We start from the raw sequence: 16,225 nt of genomic DNA on the forward strand, positions 1-16,225 counted from the left end.
CCCTGGAGAATGGACATGGGATTATTGGCAGATGAGGGGGTGTGCTTAAGGGTGAGGGGGTGTATTGAAAGGTACTTGGAACTCAATGATAATGGGGAGGTACAGGTGGGAGTGGTCTGGGAGGCGCTGAAGGCAGTGGTTAGAGGGAAGCTGATATCTATTAGGGCACATAAAGGAAAGCAGGAGGGTAGGGAAAGGGAGCGGTTGTTGAAAGAACTTCTGAGGGTGGACAGACAATATGCGGAGGCACTGGAGGAGGGACTGTACAGGGAAAGGCAAAGGCTACATGTAGAATTTGACTTGTTGACTACGGGTAATGCAGAGGCACAATGGAGGAAGGCACAGGGTGTACAGTACGAATACGGGGAGAAGGCGAGCAGGTTGCTGGCCCACCAACTGAGGAAAAGGGGAGCAGCGAGGGAGATAGGGGGGGGTGAGAGATGAGGAGGGAGAGATGGAGCGGGGAGCGAAGAGAGTGAATGGAGTGTTCAAGGCATTTTACGAAAGATTATATGAAGCTCAGCCCCTGGATGGGAAGGAGAGAATGATGTGCTTTCTGGATCAGCTGGAATTTCCTAAGGTGGAGGAGCAGGAGAGGGTGGGACTGGGAGCACAGATTGAGACGGAGGAAGTAGTGAAAGGGATTGGGAGCATGCAGGCGGGGAAGGCCCCGGGACCAGATGGATTCCCAGTTGTATTCTATAGGAAATATATGGACTTGCTGGCCCCGCTACTGATGAGAACCTTTAATGAGGCGAGGGAAAGGGGGCAGCTGCCCCCGACTATGTCAGAGGCAACGATATCGCTCCTCCTAAAGAAGGAAAAAGACCCGCTGCAATGCGGGTCCTACAGGCCCATTTCCCTCCTGAATGTGGACGCTAAGATTCTGGCCAAGGTAATGGCAATGAGGATAGAGGATTGTGTCCCGGGGGTGGTTCATGAGGACCAAACTGGGTTTGTGAAGGGGAGACAGCTGAATACAAATATACGGAGGCTGCTAGGGGTAATGATGATGCCCCCACCAGAGGGGGAAGCGGAGATAGTGGTGGCCATGGATGCCGAGAAAGCATTTGATAGAGTGGAGTGGGATTATTTGTGGGAGGTGCTGAGGAGATTTGGTTTTGGGGATGGGTATATCAGGTGGGTACAGTTGCTGTATAGGGCCCCGATGGCGAGCGTGGTCACAAATGGACGGGGGTCTGACTATTTTCGGTTCCATAGAGGGACGAGGCAGGGATGTCCTCTGTCCCTGTTATTGTTTGCACTGGCGATTGAACCCCTGGCCATAGCATTGAGGGGTTCCAGGAAGTGGAGGGGAGTACTCAGGAAGGGAGAGGAACACCGGGTATCTCTGTATGCGGATGATTTGTTGCTATATATGGCGGACCCGGCGGAGGGGATGCCAGAGATAATGCGGATACTTGGGGGGTTTGGGGATTTTTCAGGGTATAAACTGAACATGGGGAAAAGTGAGTTGTTTGTGGTGCATCCAGGGAAGCAGAGCAGAGAGATAGAGGATTTACCGTTGAGGAAGGTAACAAGGGACTTCCGGTACTTGGGGATCCAGATAGCCAAGAATTGGGGTACATTACACAGGCTTAATTTAACGCGGTTGGTGGAACAGATGGAGGAGGACTTTAATAGATGGGACATGGTGTCCCTGTCATTGGCAGGTAGGGTGCAGGCGGTTAAAATGGTGGTCCTCCCGAGATTCCTTTTTGTGTTTCAGTGCCTCCCGGTGGTGATCACGAAGGCTTTTTTCAAAAGAATCGAGAAGAGTATTATGAGTTTTGTGTGGGCTGGGAAGACCCCGAGAGTGAGGAGGGGATTCTTGCAGCGTAGTAGGGACAGGGGGGGGCTGGCACTACCGAGCCTAAGTGAGTACTACTGGGCCGCCAATGTTTCAATGGTGTGTAAGTGGATGGGAGAAGGGGAGGGAGCGGCGTGGAAGAGATTGGAGAGGGCGTCCTGCAGGGGGACTAGCCTACAAGCAATGGTGACGGCACCGTTGCCGTTCTCACCAAAGAAATACACCACAAGCCCGGTGGTGGTGGCTACATTGAAAATTTGGGGGCAGTGGAGACGGCATAGGGGAAGGACGGGAGCTTCGGTGCGGTCCCCGATAAGAAACAATCATAGGTTCGTTCCGGGGAGAATGGATGGGGGATTTGGAGCATGGCAAAGAGCTGGGGTAGTACAACTGAGAGATCTGTTTGTAGATGGGACGTTTGCGAGTCTGGGAGCGCTGACGGAAAAATATGGGTTGCCCCAAGGGAATGCATTTCGGTACATGCAATTGAGGGCTTTTACGAGGCAACAGGTGAGGGAATTCCCGCAGCTCCCGACGCAGGAGGTGCAGGATAGAGTGATCTCAGAGACATGGGTGGGGGACGGTAAGGTGTCGGACATATACAGGGAAATGAGGGACGAGGGGGAGATCATGGTAGATGAGCTGAAAGGGAAATGGGAAGAAGAACTGGGGGAGGAGATTGAGGAGGGGCTGTGGGCTGATGCCCTACGTAGGGTAAACTCATCGTCCTCGTGTGCCAGGCTAAGCCTGATACAATTCAAGGTGTTACACAGGGCGCATATGACTGGAGCACGGCTTAGTAAATTTTGGGGGGTAGAGGATAGGTATGCGAGATGCTCGAGAGGCCCAGCGAATCACACCCACATGTTCTGGTCATGCCCGGCACTACAGGGGTTCTGGGTGGGGGTGGCAAAGGTGCTTTTGAATGTGGTGGGCGTCCGGGTCGAACCAAGCTGGGGGTTGGCTATATTTGGGGTTGCAGAAGAGCCGGGAGTGCAGGAGGCGAGAGAGGCTGACGTGTTGGCCTTTGCGTCCCTAGTAGCCCGGCGCAGGATATTGTTAATGTGGAAGGAAGCCAAACCCCCGGGTGTGGAGACCTGGATAAACGACATGGCAGGGTTCATAAAGTTAGAACGGATTAAGTTTGTGTTAAGGGGTTCGGCTCAAGGGTTCACCAGGCGGTGGCAACCGTTCGTTGATTACCTCACAGAAAGATGGAGGGAATGGAAAAGAAGTAGACAACAGTAGCAGCCCAGGGGGGGGGGGGAAGGGGGCAGGGAAGGGGGGGGCGGGGAGGAATCGAACGGACTCTCAGAGATGTTATTGTATATGTATAATATGTATAGGTATTTGCTATAGGTAATTGTATGTTGGATTGTATGTTTGGAGAGTATTTATTTTGGACAAGGCGGTTGCCATTCAGTTTTGTTTTTGTTTATATATTATTTATTTATTTGTTTAAAACTGGTCACTGTTATTTATATTGCTTTATTGTTGTGTAAAAGAAACACTACGTACTGTTATGTTTGGCCAAAAATCTTGAATAAAATATATATTTTTTAAAAAGATCATCTGGATGTAACTCACACAGACACGGGAAGAATGTACAAACTCCACACGGACAGTCCCCCAAGGCTGGAATTGAACCCGGGTCCCTGATGCTGTGAAGCAGTAATGCTAACTACTGTGCCACCATGCTTCCCATAAGGAGTGAAGGTTGGGAGGGAGCAAGGGTTAGGCGGAGTGAGGGTTTTAAGGGGTGATGGTTGTGAGGGGGAAGGTTGAGTGGGAGTGAGGGTTCCTCATTGAAAAACCATTTCTCATTGTGAGGTTATTCCTCATTGCGAGGCTATTCTACATTGTGAGGCTATTCCTCATTACGAGGCTATTCTACATTGTGAGGCTATTCATAATTGTGAGGCTATTCCTCATGGTGAGGCTATTCTACATTGTGAGGCTATTCAACATTGCAATGCTATTCTACATTGCGAGGCTGTTCCTCATTGCGAGGCTGTTCCTCATTGCGAGGTTGTACCTCATTGCGAAGCTATTCTACATTTCGAGGCTATTCCTCATTGCGAGGCTATTCCTCATTGCGAGGCTATTCTACATTGTGTGGCAATTCTTCATTGTGAGGTTATTCTACATTGTGGGGCTATTCAACATTGCAAGGCTATTCTACATTGCGAGGTTATTCCTCATTGAAAAACTATTTCTCATTGTGAGGCTATTCCTCATTGCGAGGCTATTCTATAATGTGAGGCTATTCCTCATTGCGAAGCTATTCTACATTGTGAGGCTATTCTACGTTGTGAGGCTATTCCTCATTGCGAGGCTATTCTACATTGTGAGGCTATTCCTCATTGCGAGGCTATTGCGAGGCTATTCAACATTCCAATGCTATTCTACATTGCGAGGCTGTTCCTTATTGAGAGGCTGTACCTCATTGTGAGGCTATTCTACATTTCGAGGCTATTCTACATTTTGAGGTTATTCTACGTTTCGAGGCTATTCCTCATTGCGAGGCTATTCTACATTGTGTGGCGATTCCTCATTGCGAGGTTATTCTACATTGCGGGGCTATTCAACATTGCGAGGTTATTCCTCATTGCGAGGCTATTCCTCATTGCGAGGTTATTCTACATTGCGAGACTATTCCTCATTACGAGGTTATTCTACATGCGAGGCTGTTCCTCATTGCAAGATGATTCCTCATTGCAAAGTTATTTCTCATTGCGAACGGCTGCACGGTGGCTCAGTGGTTACTAGTGCTGCCTCACGGTGCCGAGGACCCGGGTTTGATCCTAGCCCCGGGTCACTGTCTATGTAGAGTTTGCACATGTCTGCGTGGGTCTCACCCCCACAACCCAAAAAGATGTGTAGGCGAGGTGAATTGGCCACACTACATTGCCCCTTAATTGGAAAAAAAAGAATTGGATACTCTAAAAAAAATTTTTTAATTCTTCATTGCGAGGCTGTTCCTCTTCCTCAGGCTATTCCTCGTCGCGAAGCTATTCCCCATTGCGAAGCTATTCCTCATTGCAAGGCTATCCCTCATTGCAAGGTGATTCCTCATTGCGAGGCTATTCCTCATTGCAAGGCTATTCCTTATTGCAAGGTTATTATTGCGAGGCGATTCCTCTTCATGAGGCTATCCCTCATTGCAAGGCTCTTCTACATTACAAAACTATTTTACATTGCAAGGCTATTCCTCATTTTGAAGCTATTGCTCATTGTGAGGCTATTCCTCATTATAAGGCAATTCCCCATTGCAAGGCGATTCCTATTCAGACAGCTATTCCTCATTGTGAGGCTATTCCTCATAACAAGGCTATTCCTCACTGCAAGGTGATTCCACTTGGCGAGGCTATTCCTCATTGTGGTTATTCCTCATTGCGAGGCTATTCCTCTTCATGAAGCTATTCCCCATTGCAAAGCTGTTCCTCATTGCGAAGCTATTCCCCATAGCAAAGCCATTCCTCATTGTGAAGCGATTCCTCATTGCAAGGCTATTCCTCTTCACGAGGCTATTCCTCTTCACGAGGCTATTCCTCTTCATGAGGTTATTCCTCTTCACGAGGCTATTCCTCATTGTGAGGCTATTCCTCTTCACAAGGCTATTTCTCTTCACAAGGCTATTCCTCATTGTGAAGCTATTCCTCATTGTAAGGCTATTCCTCTGCACGAGGCTATTCCACTTCACGAGGCTATTCCTCTTCATGAGGCTATTCATCATTGTGAGACCATTCCTCTTCATGAGGCTATTCCTCTTCATGAGGCTATTCCTCATTGCGAGGTGATTTCTCATTGCGAGGCGATTCCTCATTGCGAAGCAATTCCTCATTGCGAGGCGATTCCTCATTGCGAGGTTATTCCTCTGCAAGGTGATTCCTCTTCGTGAGGCTATTCCTCATTTCAAGGCTATTCTTCATGATGCTTTTCTTCTTCACAAGGCTATTCCTGATTGTGAGGTTATTCCTCATTGCGAAGCTATTCTACATTGCAAGGCTATTCCTCATTGCGAGGTATTCCTCTTCCTAAGGCTATTTGTCTTCACTGGGCTAGTCCTCATTGCGATGCTATTCCTCATTGCGAGGAGATTCCACATTACGAAGCTAGTCCACATTTCAAGGCTATTCTTCTTCATGAGGCTATTCCTCATTGTGAGGCTGTTCTTCTTCGCGAGGCTATTCATTGCGAGGCTATTCTATTGGCACGATTCAGCAGTAATAAATCTAAGTCAGCTTTTGGTTAAGTTTTGCAAGGTTTTTCCCCGCAATTCACCGGCACTTTGCTCATTTTTGGGCCATGGGGAGTTTCTCCCCACACAGGCTCTTTACCTATGCTGATTGGCTGAGTTCGACAGCAGGACTGGCACCTTGCAGATTGGGCGGCATTTTGACCAGCTGCCCTGATCTCTACATCTCCCCCTCTTTCAGGCCCCCCTTCAGTTTTCTGGACCCACCCGTTTCACTCCCCCAACTTTTACTTAGCCTCTCAACCCCCCCCCCCCCAATCAACCCCACCTCTCATGGGCAAGGCCCCCCCAGGACCTGAAACTTGCCAGTGCTGACCTGGGTACCTTGGCACTGCCACCCAGGCACCCTGGCACTGCAAGTGCGCCAAGCTATCAGTGCCGAGGAGTCCGGTGACAGGCGGAGTTCTAGGGTACTACCCTGTCTCGTCCTGTCCATCCAGGGTTCTTTAATGGCCTGTGAGACCCCCCCCCCCCCACCAAGGTTCCAACACGCCTTGTCCACGTTTGTGGAAACCAGTGCTAAATGGCACCTGGGTGAGGTCTCGGGGGCGCGGTCATTGACCCTCGGCACCGGGTGAACTCGACGCCTGGGTATCTAAATGAGCATATTGGCTCCGTGCCGGGAGCAATGCGGTGGGTGAATCACACCTTACATTTAGAAGTAAGACTTTTGCCATCTGAGATAGGGACAGGAAAACTGAAGAAATGCAGCATATTGCAAGGATGCACTGGGGTTGGTTCACATGGATACAGTATCAGTCCTGGTGTAGTACAGCTTCAGTTTAATTTATTGGTTGCCAAATTTAATTGCATTGGTTTAGTTGCCCCATTGTTACTATGGCAGCGATATGTTAACATGTGAGATGTGAATTATATTTATCCCCCTAATAGGAATATTTACTTGAAGCAATCATCAGTCAATCCTATCTAGATGCAGTATCGGATGAAGTGATTGCATAGGACGGGTGGAGGCCATTCAGCCCCTCAAATCTGTTCTGCCATTCAATTCTACCATGGCTGTTCCCGGTATCTTAGCTCCATTTATAATAATCTTTATTAGTGTCACAAGTAGGCTTACATCAACACTGCAATGAAGTTACTGTGAAAAGCCCCTAGTCGCCACACTCCAGTGCCTGTTCGGGTACACGGAGGGAGAATTCAGAATGTCCAATTCACCTAACAGCACATCTTTTGGGACTTGTTGGAGGAAACTGGAGCACCCGGTGGAAACTCACGCAGACATGAGGAGAACGTGCAGACTCTGCACAGACAGTGACTGTCATAACCTGCCTACTTACCATTGGCTGGGGACTAATGACTATCCCACAATCCTGTGGGAGTATGAGCTTCCCCAATGAGGGGGGCGGAGAAACCACTAGTAAACTCCTGGTATAAATAAAGCTGGCCAGTTCAGGAACCAGCAGGAAGGAGTATGTAGCAAGGGAAGTTACTGCTACTGTTACGTATATATGTTATAGTAAATAAATGTTATTACTTTGTATCCTTAAAACTCGTGCTGGATTCTTCGTGGCCCTTACAAAAGTGACCCAAGCCGGGAATTGAACCTGGGACCCTGAGGCTGTGAACCAACAGTGCTAACCACTGTGCTACCGTGCCACCCACCTTGACTCCATATCATTAATAGTTTTAACTGACAAACATCCATATCAATAATAGTTTTAACAGACAAAATCTCTCAATCTCAGTTTTGAAAGTTTTTATTGACCTCCCCCCCTGCTAGCCTCAACAGCTTTTTCGGCAGCCGGGGGCTGGGGTGGAGGGGGTTGTTCCAGAATTCTGCTCGTCTTTGTTTGACGAGCTCCTATTTGAATGCCTCCATCAACCTGAAACCTCTCTCCATTGTGATCCTGTCAGAGCGTTGTGGGAGAATTGAGATCAGGATTGTCAGCTTCAGTAATGCTTTAGTGTCCAGATCACGCCCTCATGTGACAATATTTCAGTATTACACGTGGAATATGTCAGCTGAGTTTACAACAACAACTTGTATTTATAAAGTGCCTTCTGTGATAACCCCCATGAGGAGCATGGGGGATCACTAATCAATCTCCCCGTGGGGCTTGTGGAGTATGTGCTTCCTGGGTAACGGGCGGAGCCCCGCCCAGCTGGGACTGGTTAACTGAGCCGGGACCGGGAGTGTTAATCGTCGCGGTTTGGGACTCCATTGTTGTACGATTGTGGATAAACTACGTTAGCCTTCCTGCTCGTGTCTCCTGGATAATCGCACCTTCAACATAGTACAATGTCCCAGGGTGTTTCACACGAGCAATTGTCAAACTAAAATAGACGCTGAGCCATGTCGGGGGATAATAGGGACTGGTGATCAATAATACTTTGTCAAGCAGGTTAGAAGAATCAGGTTAAAGGGGACGAGAGAGATACAGAAAGAGAGAGATGGAGAGGCTTAGGGAGAGAATTCCAGAATTTAGGACAGCTGTCAATGGTGGTCTGATTGAAATGGAGGATGTTCAAGGACCAGTGTTGGAGGAATGCAGTTATCTATGTGTATCACGGGGCAACACGGTAGCACAGTGGTTAGCACAGTTGCTTCACAGTGCCAGGGTCCCAGGTTCAAACCCCGGCTTGGGTCACTGCCTGTGCGGAGTCTGAATGTTCTCCCCGTGCCTGCGTGGGTTTCCTCCGGGTGCTCTGGTTTCCTCCCACAGTCCAAAGATATGCAGGTTAGTTGGATTGGTCATACTAAATTGCCCTTCGCGTCCAAAAAGGTTAGGTGGGGTTACTGGGTTACGAGGATAGGGTGGAGGTGTGGGGCTTAAGTAGGGTGCTCTTTCCAAGGACCCGTGCAGATTCAATGGGCCGAATGGCCTCCTTCTGCACTATAAATTCTATGTTCTATTCTATGTTATCCATTCAAAATGTTACATTTGCAGCTCGCACACACTTGCTGTCAATTATTTTATTATAAAGAGTTCATGTTTGTGTAAACTTGTCACACTGTAATTATACTCTCTTCCCACACTCACCAGCAGTGAATTTTAAAACGCGGTGTATTAGATTGACCCAGTCTTGTCTATTAACCATTAACCCCACGTCCTATCTCTGTAAATGTAAAATGACTGCACTTCATTCGAAATCCCAATGTGAAATATGACAGGAAGGTGATCAGCAAATTGAATAATTTCCTATAGCCAGTGTCTCACCACATTGGAGCTAGTGAATTACCCAGTGTAATCTTCAGATGAACCACACCGAGAGGTCAGGGGATAATTAGACTCGATGTTAATGGATTATTATTTTGAATGTTTTAATGCTTCATCTGAAGAACTGAACTTCTGACAATGTAGCACATAGTCAGTATTGCAGTGACAGTCTTGTCTTTCATCTGTCCTTATTCTGAGGGTTGGTCCAATATAAACAATCTGTCTCCTCTTATTTCCATTCTCTGCTGTCTGCCCCCACTACCTCCACCATATGGATTGGGTATGGCCCCTGGCCTTTCAATCTCACAGGAGTGAGAGAGCCTTTTTCCAGTTGGATTCCTGATTCAGAGTTGTATCACTATTAACAGCACCTGCCTGGTCCTCTTTCTTCTCTCAGAGGGTAGTGAATCTGTGCAATTCTTTACCGCAGAGGGCAGTAGAGGCTGGGTCATTAACTATGTTCAAGGCTGAGATAGACAGATTTTTAATCAGTCAGGGAATTGAAAGTTATGGGGGTGAGGCGGGAAAGTGGAGTTGAGGATTATCATATCAGATCAGTCATGATCTCATTGCATAGTGGAGCAGACCCAATGGGCCGAATGGCTGCCTTCTGCTCCCACGTCTTATGGTCCATGTGGTGAAAACCTTTTTAGTAGCAGATAGCAATGGTTTATTGAGATCTTTAGTCTCGGGGAATTTGAAGCAGGTAAACTTAAAAAGGGGAGTTTAAAAATGAAATCTAGGGCCAGCACGGCGGTGTAGTGGTTAGCACTGTGGCTACGACACTGAGCACCAGGGTTCGAATACCAGACCTGGGATTGGCCACGCTAAATTGCCCCATAATTGAAAAAAATATAATTGGGTACTCTAAATTTATTTTGAAAAATGAAATATAATGATTTTGCTTCAATAATATCACTGGTATAAATATATGAGTAAGTTGAGCCAAGGCCTGTGGTGGGTTTAACGTACTTGGTGACTTCTGCCCCTTGGTTTTCCATCACTGGGTGTTTTCCGCCCCTCATGTCTGGCTCTGTTGATAGGGATTGGTCACTGTGATTGGTCAGTAACTCCATTAACATTGTATCATGTGACTTTCGGGATGGTCAGTGGGAAGGAAATGGCCCCTGGTCAATTTTCATCTAGTAATCCCTGTGTGACATAAGAAATAGAAGTTTACAGCGATAGGCAGAGCTGAGGTCATGATGAGAATTTTGCACTCAAGGCTTTACTGGAGTGGAAGCTGATATTGGTCAGTGACGTGGGGGAATAGGGCTTGGTGTGAGTTAGGTTACAGGCAGCAGAGTTTAGGATGAGCTGATCATTCTGTAGGGTGAGCCAGTGAAGGCCAATCATTTGTCCTGGTTTCTTACTGTGTTCTTTTGGTGGTTTTGTGAAGTACCTGCTCAGCTTTGCGCAAATTCTCAAAGATTACAACATGCATACACACACGCACTCAGGCACGCATGCGCGCACACACTCGGGTGCGTACGCACTAACATGCATGCACCCGCAAGCACGTGTGCATGTGCACACAAACACACATGCACTCAATCAGGCATGCATGCATGACACACCCACTTAGGCACGCATGCCCTCACACACAAACTCAAGCATACATGCATGCACTTCACCATGCACACACACATGTACACACTCAGGCATGTTTGCATGCACACACGTAAAACACACACAAAAGCACTCAAGCATGCACCCAGACACAATATGCACTCACGCACACACGCAGGCACATGCATGCAGGTATGCACACACACAAGTGCAGACACACACACGCACAGGCACACACTCATGCAGGCCCACATGCACATCTGCACACACAGGCAGGTACATACACACATACACGTAGGCATGCATGTACATGCAGACATGTGGTCCCACATGCATGCTTGCACATGCATGTACGCACATGCACGTATGTGCACTCATGCAGGCACGCGTGCGCACATGCAGGATGGAATGCAGGCACGCATGCGCGCACACGCGCATCAGCCCACATATGTTCAAGGACCTCCGGGCTTCCAGCCCTGAGGAAGACGGCCTTGGGTTCCCAGTCCCATGACCCTCTTCTGTGTTGGTGGTCACAGTCTCATCACTATAACCCAGTTACACTTCTCCGAGTCATTCTGACCTCTGTTGGGAAGTTGGTTAAACATTGATGAAAATCTACTTTCTTTCCTACATAAAGGATGTGTTACACTCAGCAACACCAGACTTATAGGAATCGGTGGGAATGAATTTATTTATTTACACGTGGATATGCAGAATCTCACAAGAAGGGGCCATTCAGTCCTGTGATGAACGGTTACTGCCTTATCATCATGTAAGGTGATGTCCCCTTGAAGACCAGGCTTGGAACCCTGGGGACTCCGCCTCTGGCTCCGCCCATCTGGGAGCCATACATAAAGGCCTGCCTCATGGTCTGTACAGCAGTCAGCTCTCGTCCAAATCTGTAGCATAGTTATTAGCCTAATAAAGCCTTCTTTACTGTTTAATCTCTAAGCATCATTATTGAGGGTACCTCAAGTCCATCATATCTTTACCAACTATAATCAGTCCCACTCACAACCTGCTCGTTATTCCATAGGCCAGATTTCTCCTTCAAGCATTTATCCAACATATCACTGAATCTGCTTCCACTGGCCTTGCTCAGGCTGTACATTCCAAATCAGGACACGATGCCAACTTAAGTGACAAGAAGAATTTGGCACAGTTCCGCTTCAAATTAGTTAAGCTTCAAGCATCTGCAATGTATTATTTGTTTGTGGTTTCACTAATCGCTGTGTTTAAATAGGCCTTGAAGTGGTCTTTGAACTTCAAATGCCAACGTGCACTGATGCCTGTAATAGCTGCAAGGAAATCCAGTCCCATTTCTATCACCTTTTCATAGATTTGAAAATACTCAGAAATGAAAGAGGTCAGAATAAGGTTTCGGACTGCATCAAAAACATGTCAGGGACAACCCCAGGGGGCACTGCTCTGATGCTAACAGTCACGGGGATGCAGAACAGTATTCGAGAATTTATTTAGTTCCGTTAATTCCCTCTGAATCCTCTTCAGGAATTAATTCTGAACGAGATTGGAAAACCAAGCCCAGGCAACCTGGATACCGAGGATGAGAAAATATTCTTTGTTTTAATAATTCTGTGTTGTGTGTTGATTTGTTTGTGTGCAAGTGAGTGTGCGAGTGTGTGTGTGAGTGAGTGTACGAGTGTGAGTGGAAGTGTTGGTGTGACTGAGTTTGTACGAGTATTAATATGTGCAGGTGTGTGTTTGTGCAGATGTCTGTGAGTAAGTGTGAATGTTTGAGTGTTAGTGTGTGGGTGTGTGAGTGTTTGTGTGAATGTTAATGAGTGGGTGTTTGTGTTAGTGTAAGTGAGAGTGTGGGTATTTGTGTGAGTGAGTGTGAGCATTAGTGTGCGCGGGTATGAGGATGTGAGTGCGTGTGGATGCCTGTGTGTGTGCGCAAGTGTTTGTGCGAGTGAGTGTATGTGTGACTGTTACTGTGAGCGAATATGTGTGTGTTAATGTGCATGGGTGTGAGAATGTGTATGAGTGAGTGAGTGTCTTTATATGGGTGCGTGTATAAATGTGTGAGTGAGGGTCTGGATGTGTGGGTATGTGTGTGTGCATGAGTGAGTTTATGTGTGAGTGCATGTGTGTGTGACTGAGTGTATGAGCAATGGGAGTGTGAGTGTGTATGTGTGAGAGAGTGTGTATGTGTGTGACTGAGTGTATAAGCAATGAGAGTGAGTGTATGTGTGTGAGTGTGCATGAGTGCGTGTGTGTGTGTGACTGAGTGTATGTGCAATGGGAATGTGAGTGTGTGTGAGAGTGTGTATATGTGTGACTGAGTGTGTGTATATATGTGAGTATGTATGTGCGTGAGTGTATGTGTGTGTGTGTCTTTGTGTGCATGTGCACTTATGAGCCTGCGTGTGTGTGCGCATGTGTGTTTGTGAGTGAATGTGTGTGAGTTTGAGTGTGTGAGTGTGTTTGTGTGAGTGAATGTGTTTGTGTGAGTGTGTTTGTGTGAATTGGTGAGTGTGTTTGTGTGAGTATGTGTGTGTATGTGAGTGTGTCTGTCTGTGAGTTGATGTGAGTGAATGTGTATGTGTGTGCGAGTGTGTCTGTGTGTGTGAATAACTGTGTATGTCTGTGTGTGTGTATACTTGCATGCCTGTGAGTGAGTGAGTGTCTGTGCTTGTGTGGGGTTGTGTGTGTGGGTGTTTATGAGTGAGTGTGTATGCGTGTGTGTGAGAGTCTGTGCATGCCAGTGAGTGAGTGTGTGCATGTGCCCATGTGTGTTTGTGTGAGTGTGTATGTGAGAGTGAGTGAATGTTTGTGTGAATGAGTGATGTTTGTGTGAATGAATGTATCTGTGTGAGTGTGTTTATGTGTGAGTGAGTGCGAGCGAGCATGTGTGGGTGAGTGTGTATGTGTGTGTGTGCATGCCAGTGAGTGAGTGTGTGCATGTGCCCCTGTGTGTCTGTGTGAATGAGTGTATCTGGGTTTTTTTGTGCGAGTGAGTGAGTTTGTTTGTGAGTGAATGTGTGTGAGTGTGTTTGTGTGAGTGAATGTTTGTGTGTGTGTGTGCACACATCTGTGTGTGGTTGTGCAAGAGAGAGAGAGAATGAGAGAGTGGGTTTTATTTTTTAAAAAAATATTTTTATTCAGGTATTTACAAAATGTTTATAACAATAACAAAAACAATAACATTAACATGGTAAAATAAACATTTCCCCACCAGACCCAATCTTCACACACCTCCGCCATCTAACACCTATCCACCGCCCCCTTTGGAATACTGCTGCTGCAGACATTTTAATTTTCCCCGAGAAAGTCGACGAACGGCTGCCAGGTGAACCCTAACATTGACCCTCTTAAGGCAAACTTCATTTTCTCGAGACTGAGAAACCCAGCCATGCCACTAACCCAGGTCTCTACACTCGGGGGCTTCGAGTCCCTCCACATTAACAAGATCCGTCTCCGGGCTACCAGGGAGGCAAAGACCAGGACGCCGGCCTCTTTCACTCCCTGAACTCCCGGATCTGCCACTCCAAAGATCGCTACCTCTGGACTCGGCACCACGTGTGTTTCTAGCACCGTGGACATTGCCTTCGCAAACCCCTGCCAAAACCCTCTGAGCTTCGGGCATGCCCAGAACATGTGGACATGGTTTGCTGGGGTTCCCGCACACCTCGCACATCTATCTTCTACCCCGAAAATCTTGCTCATCCTCGCCGCCGTCATGTGTGCCCGGTGGACCACCTTAAATTGTATTAGGCTAAGCCTGGCACATGATGAGGAGGAATTGACCCTGCTTAGGGCATCCGCCCATAGACCCGCCTCTAACTCTCCTCCTAGCTCGTCCTCCCACTTGCCCTTAAGCTCCTCCACCGGGGTTTCCTCCGCCTCCAACAGCTCCTGGTAGACAGAGAGCGTGTGTTTTATTGCCTTTCATTGTTTCATAAAGTAAAATTGGTGAGTAGGTTAATGAGGAACTGTTAGACTGCAATAATTCCTTGCAGTGTGATTCGTTCTGAATTCTAGCTGCAAACACTGTGATGATTTTTCCTGTCTGATGATTTTGGCAGAGCTCCAAAGGCTTTTCTGATAGAATTCACAAATTCTAATTGTTGTGGAGAATCGAGAGTTAATGAGGCATTTGTACAGATCGGGAAAGCGCTTTTGCTTGTAGTTTTGGAAATTCCTAGCTCCTTCTATTTGCTACTGTTATCACCTCCAACAACCTGAGAGCAAGTTTTGTTTTAACACATGACCCACCCCCTCCAGGTGCATCCTAACCACGGAACAGAAACAGACCATTCGGCCCAACTGCTTCATGCTAGTCTACTTGCTTTCCTCTCAGCCCTATTCCATTTCACCCCATCAGCAGATCCTCTCTCCCTCATGTGTTTCTCCAGCTTCCCCTTAAATGCATAGACTACGCTATTCACCTCAACCGCTTCCCTGTCGGAGCGGGTCCCATGCACCCACCACTCTCTGGGTAAAGACATTTCTCCTGAGTGAGAGTAACATTTTATGAATGTGTGTCATCAGTATGACACCACCCTTTGTGTTAGCTGAAAGTGACTCATATTCAAATAGGGGCAATGTAAAATCTCTTTAAAGCAGTTTCCTTTTTTAAAACGCTCGATGTGGAGGCAGTTTGATCCAAAATAGCTTTTGTGCTTCAGCCAGAGTTTGTGCTGCAAGAATTATGACTCTCTCTCTCTCTCTCTCTCTTGCTATACAGATTTACACTGATTGGGCCAACCATTACTTGGCCAGGTCTGGTCATAAACGACTGATCAAGGATTTGCAACAGGACGTGGCTGATGGAGTTCTGTTGGCAGAAATCATTCAGATCATTGGTGAGAACGAAACCCAGTGGGATCACAGCATGCCGAGTGTTTTCATAGAATATGTTTCAGCAGCAAGTTCAACACTGAATAACATTGCCTGACAATAGGGCATCACATTTCCATGGATTACAGATTCTTGCTAGAAGTGTACGAACATTAAAGTACTTTGAGTGTAAGATGAAGTGAGTATCTGGTTAGATTACGCCTGAAGAGGAGGTTAATCTATATAATTTGGACAATATTTCTGTGGGTAGTTAGTGCACATTCTCTATTACCATGTGGTCTCCATGTGTGAGCTCTGACTGTGCAAGTGTCTCCGGCTTTCCTAAACAGCCTTGAAATGTTATCCCACCTCCAGGCAAGGCACTTGCTGAGAGTTTCAGATTAGTCGTGGTTGGTGATTTCGTTGTTTTTTTTTGCAAACATCCCTGTTTCCTTGCTCCCGTCGTTCTGTCAGGGTAGTATTGCGTGCTGTGTTAAAATTGTTTTCGGAACACTGTGCCACCTTCACCTCTGCCTGGAGCCTGTGATGAATGCTGCCTGGGGGTGCAGGTGGAGTTTGATAGTCTGCTTTGAATGTTCCAGAGTTATC

The 16,225-nt window shown here is 47.1% G+C and overlaps 1 protein-coding gene across 15 annotated transcripts in view; it reads left to right on the forward strand.

Annotated features, from left to right (window-relative positions):
* nav3 (neuron navigator 3) overlaps positions 1 to 16,225 on the forward strand; it is a 1,340,243-nt gene that overhangs the window by 888,563 nt on the left and 435,455 nt on the right. For 14 of the 15 annotated variants that reach the window (XM_072484719.1, XM_072484722.1, XM_072484724.1 and 11 more), the window contains one exon: positions 15,525 to 15,642. In XM_072484719.1, the coding sequence (XP_072340820.1) occupies positions 15,525 to 15,642 (118 nt within the window). The other variant, XM_072484725.1, reaches the window with a different exon arrangement.

This window comes from Scyliorhinus torazame, chromosome 19, assembly GCF_047496885.1.
Source record: "Scyliorhinus torazame isolate Kashiwa2021f chromosome 19, sScyTor2.1, whole genome shotgun sequence".
NCBI lineage: Eukaryota > Metazoa > Chordata > Chondrichthyes > Carcharhiniformes > Scyliorhinidae > Scyliorhinus > Scyliorhinus torazame.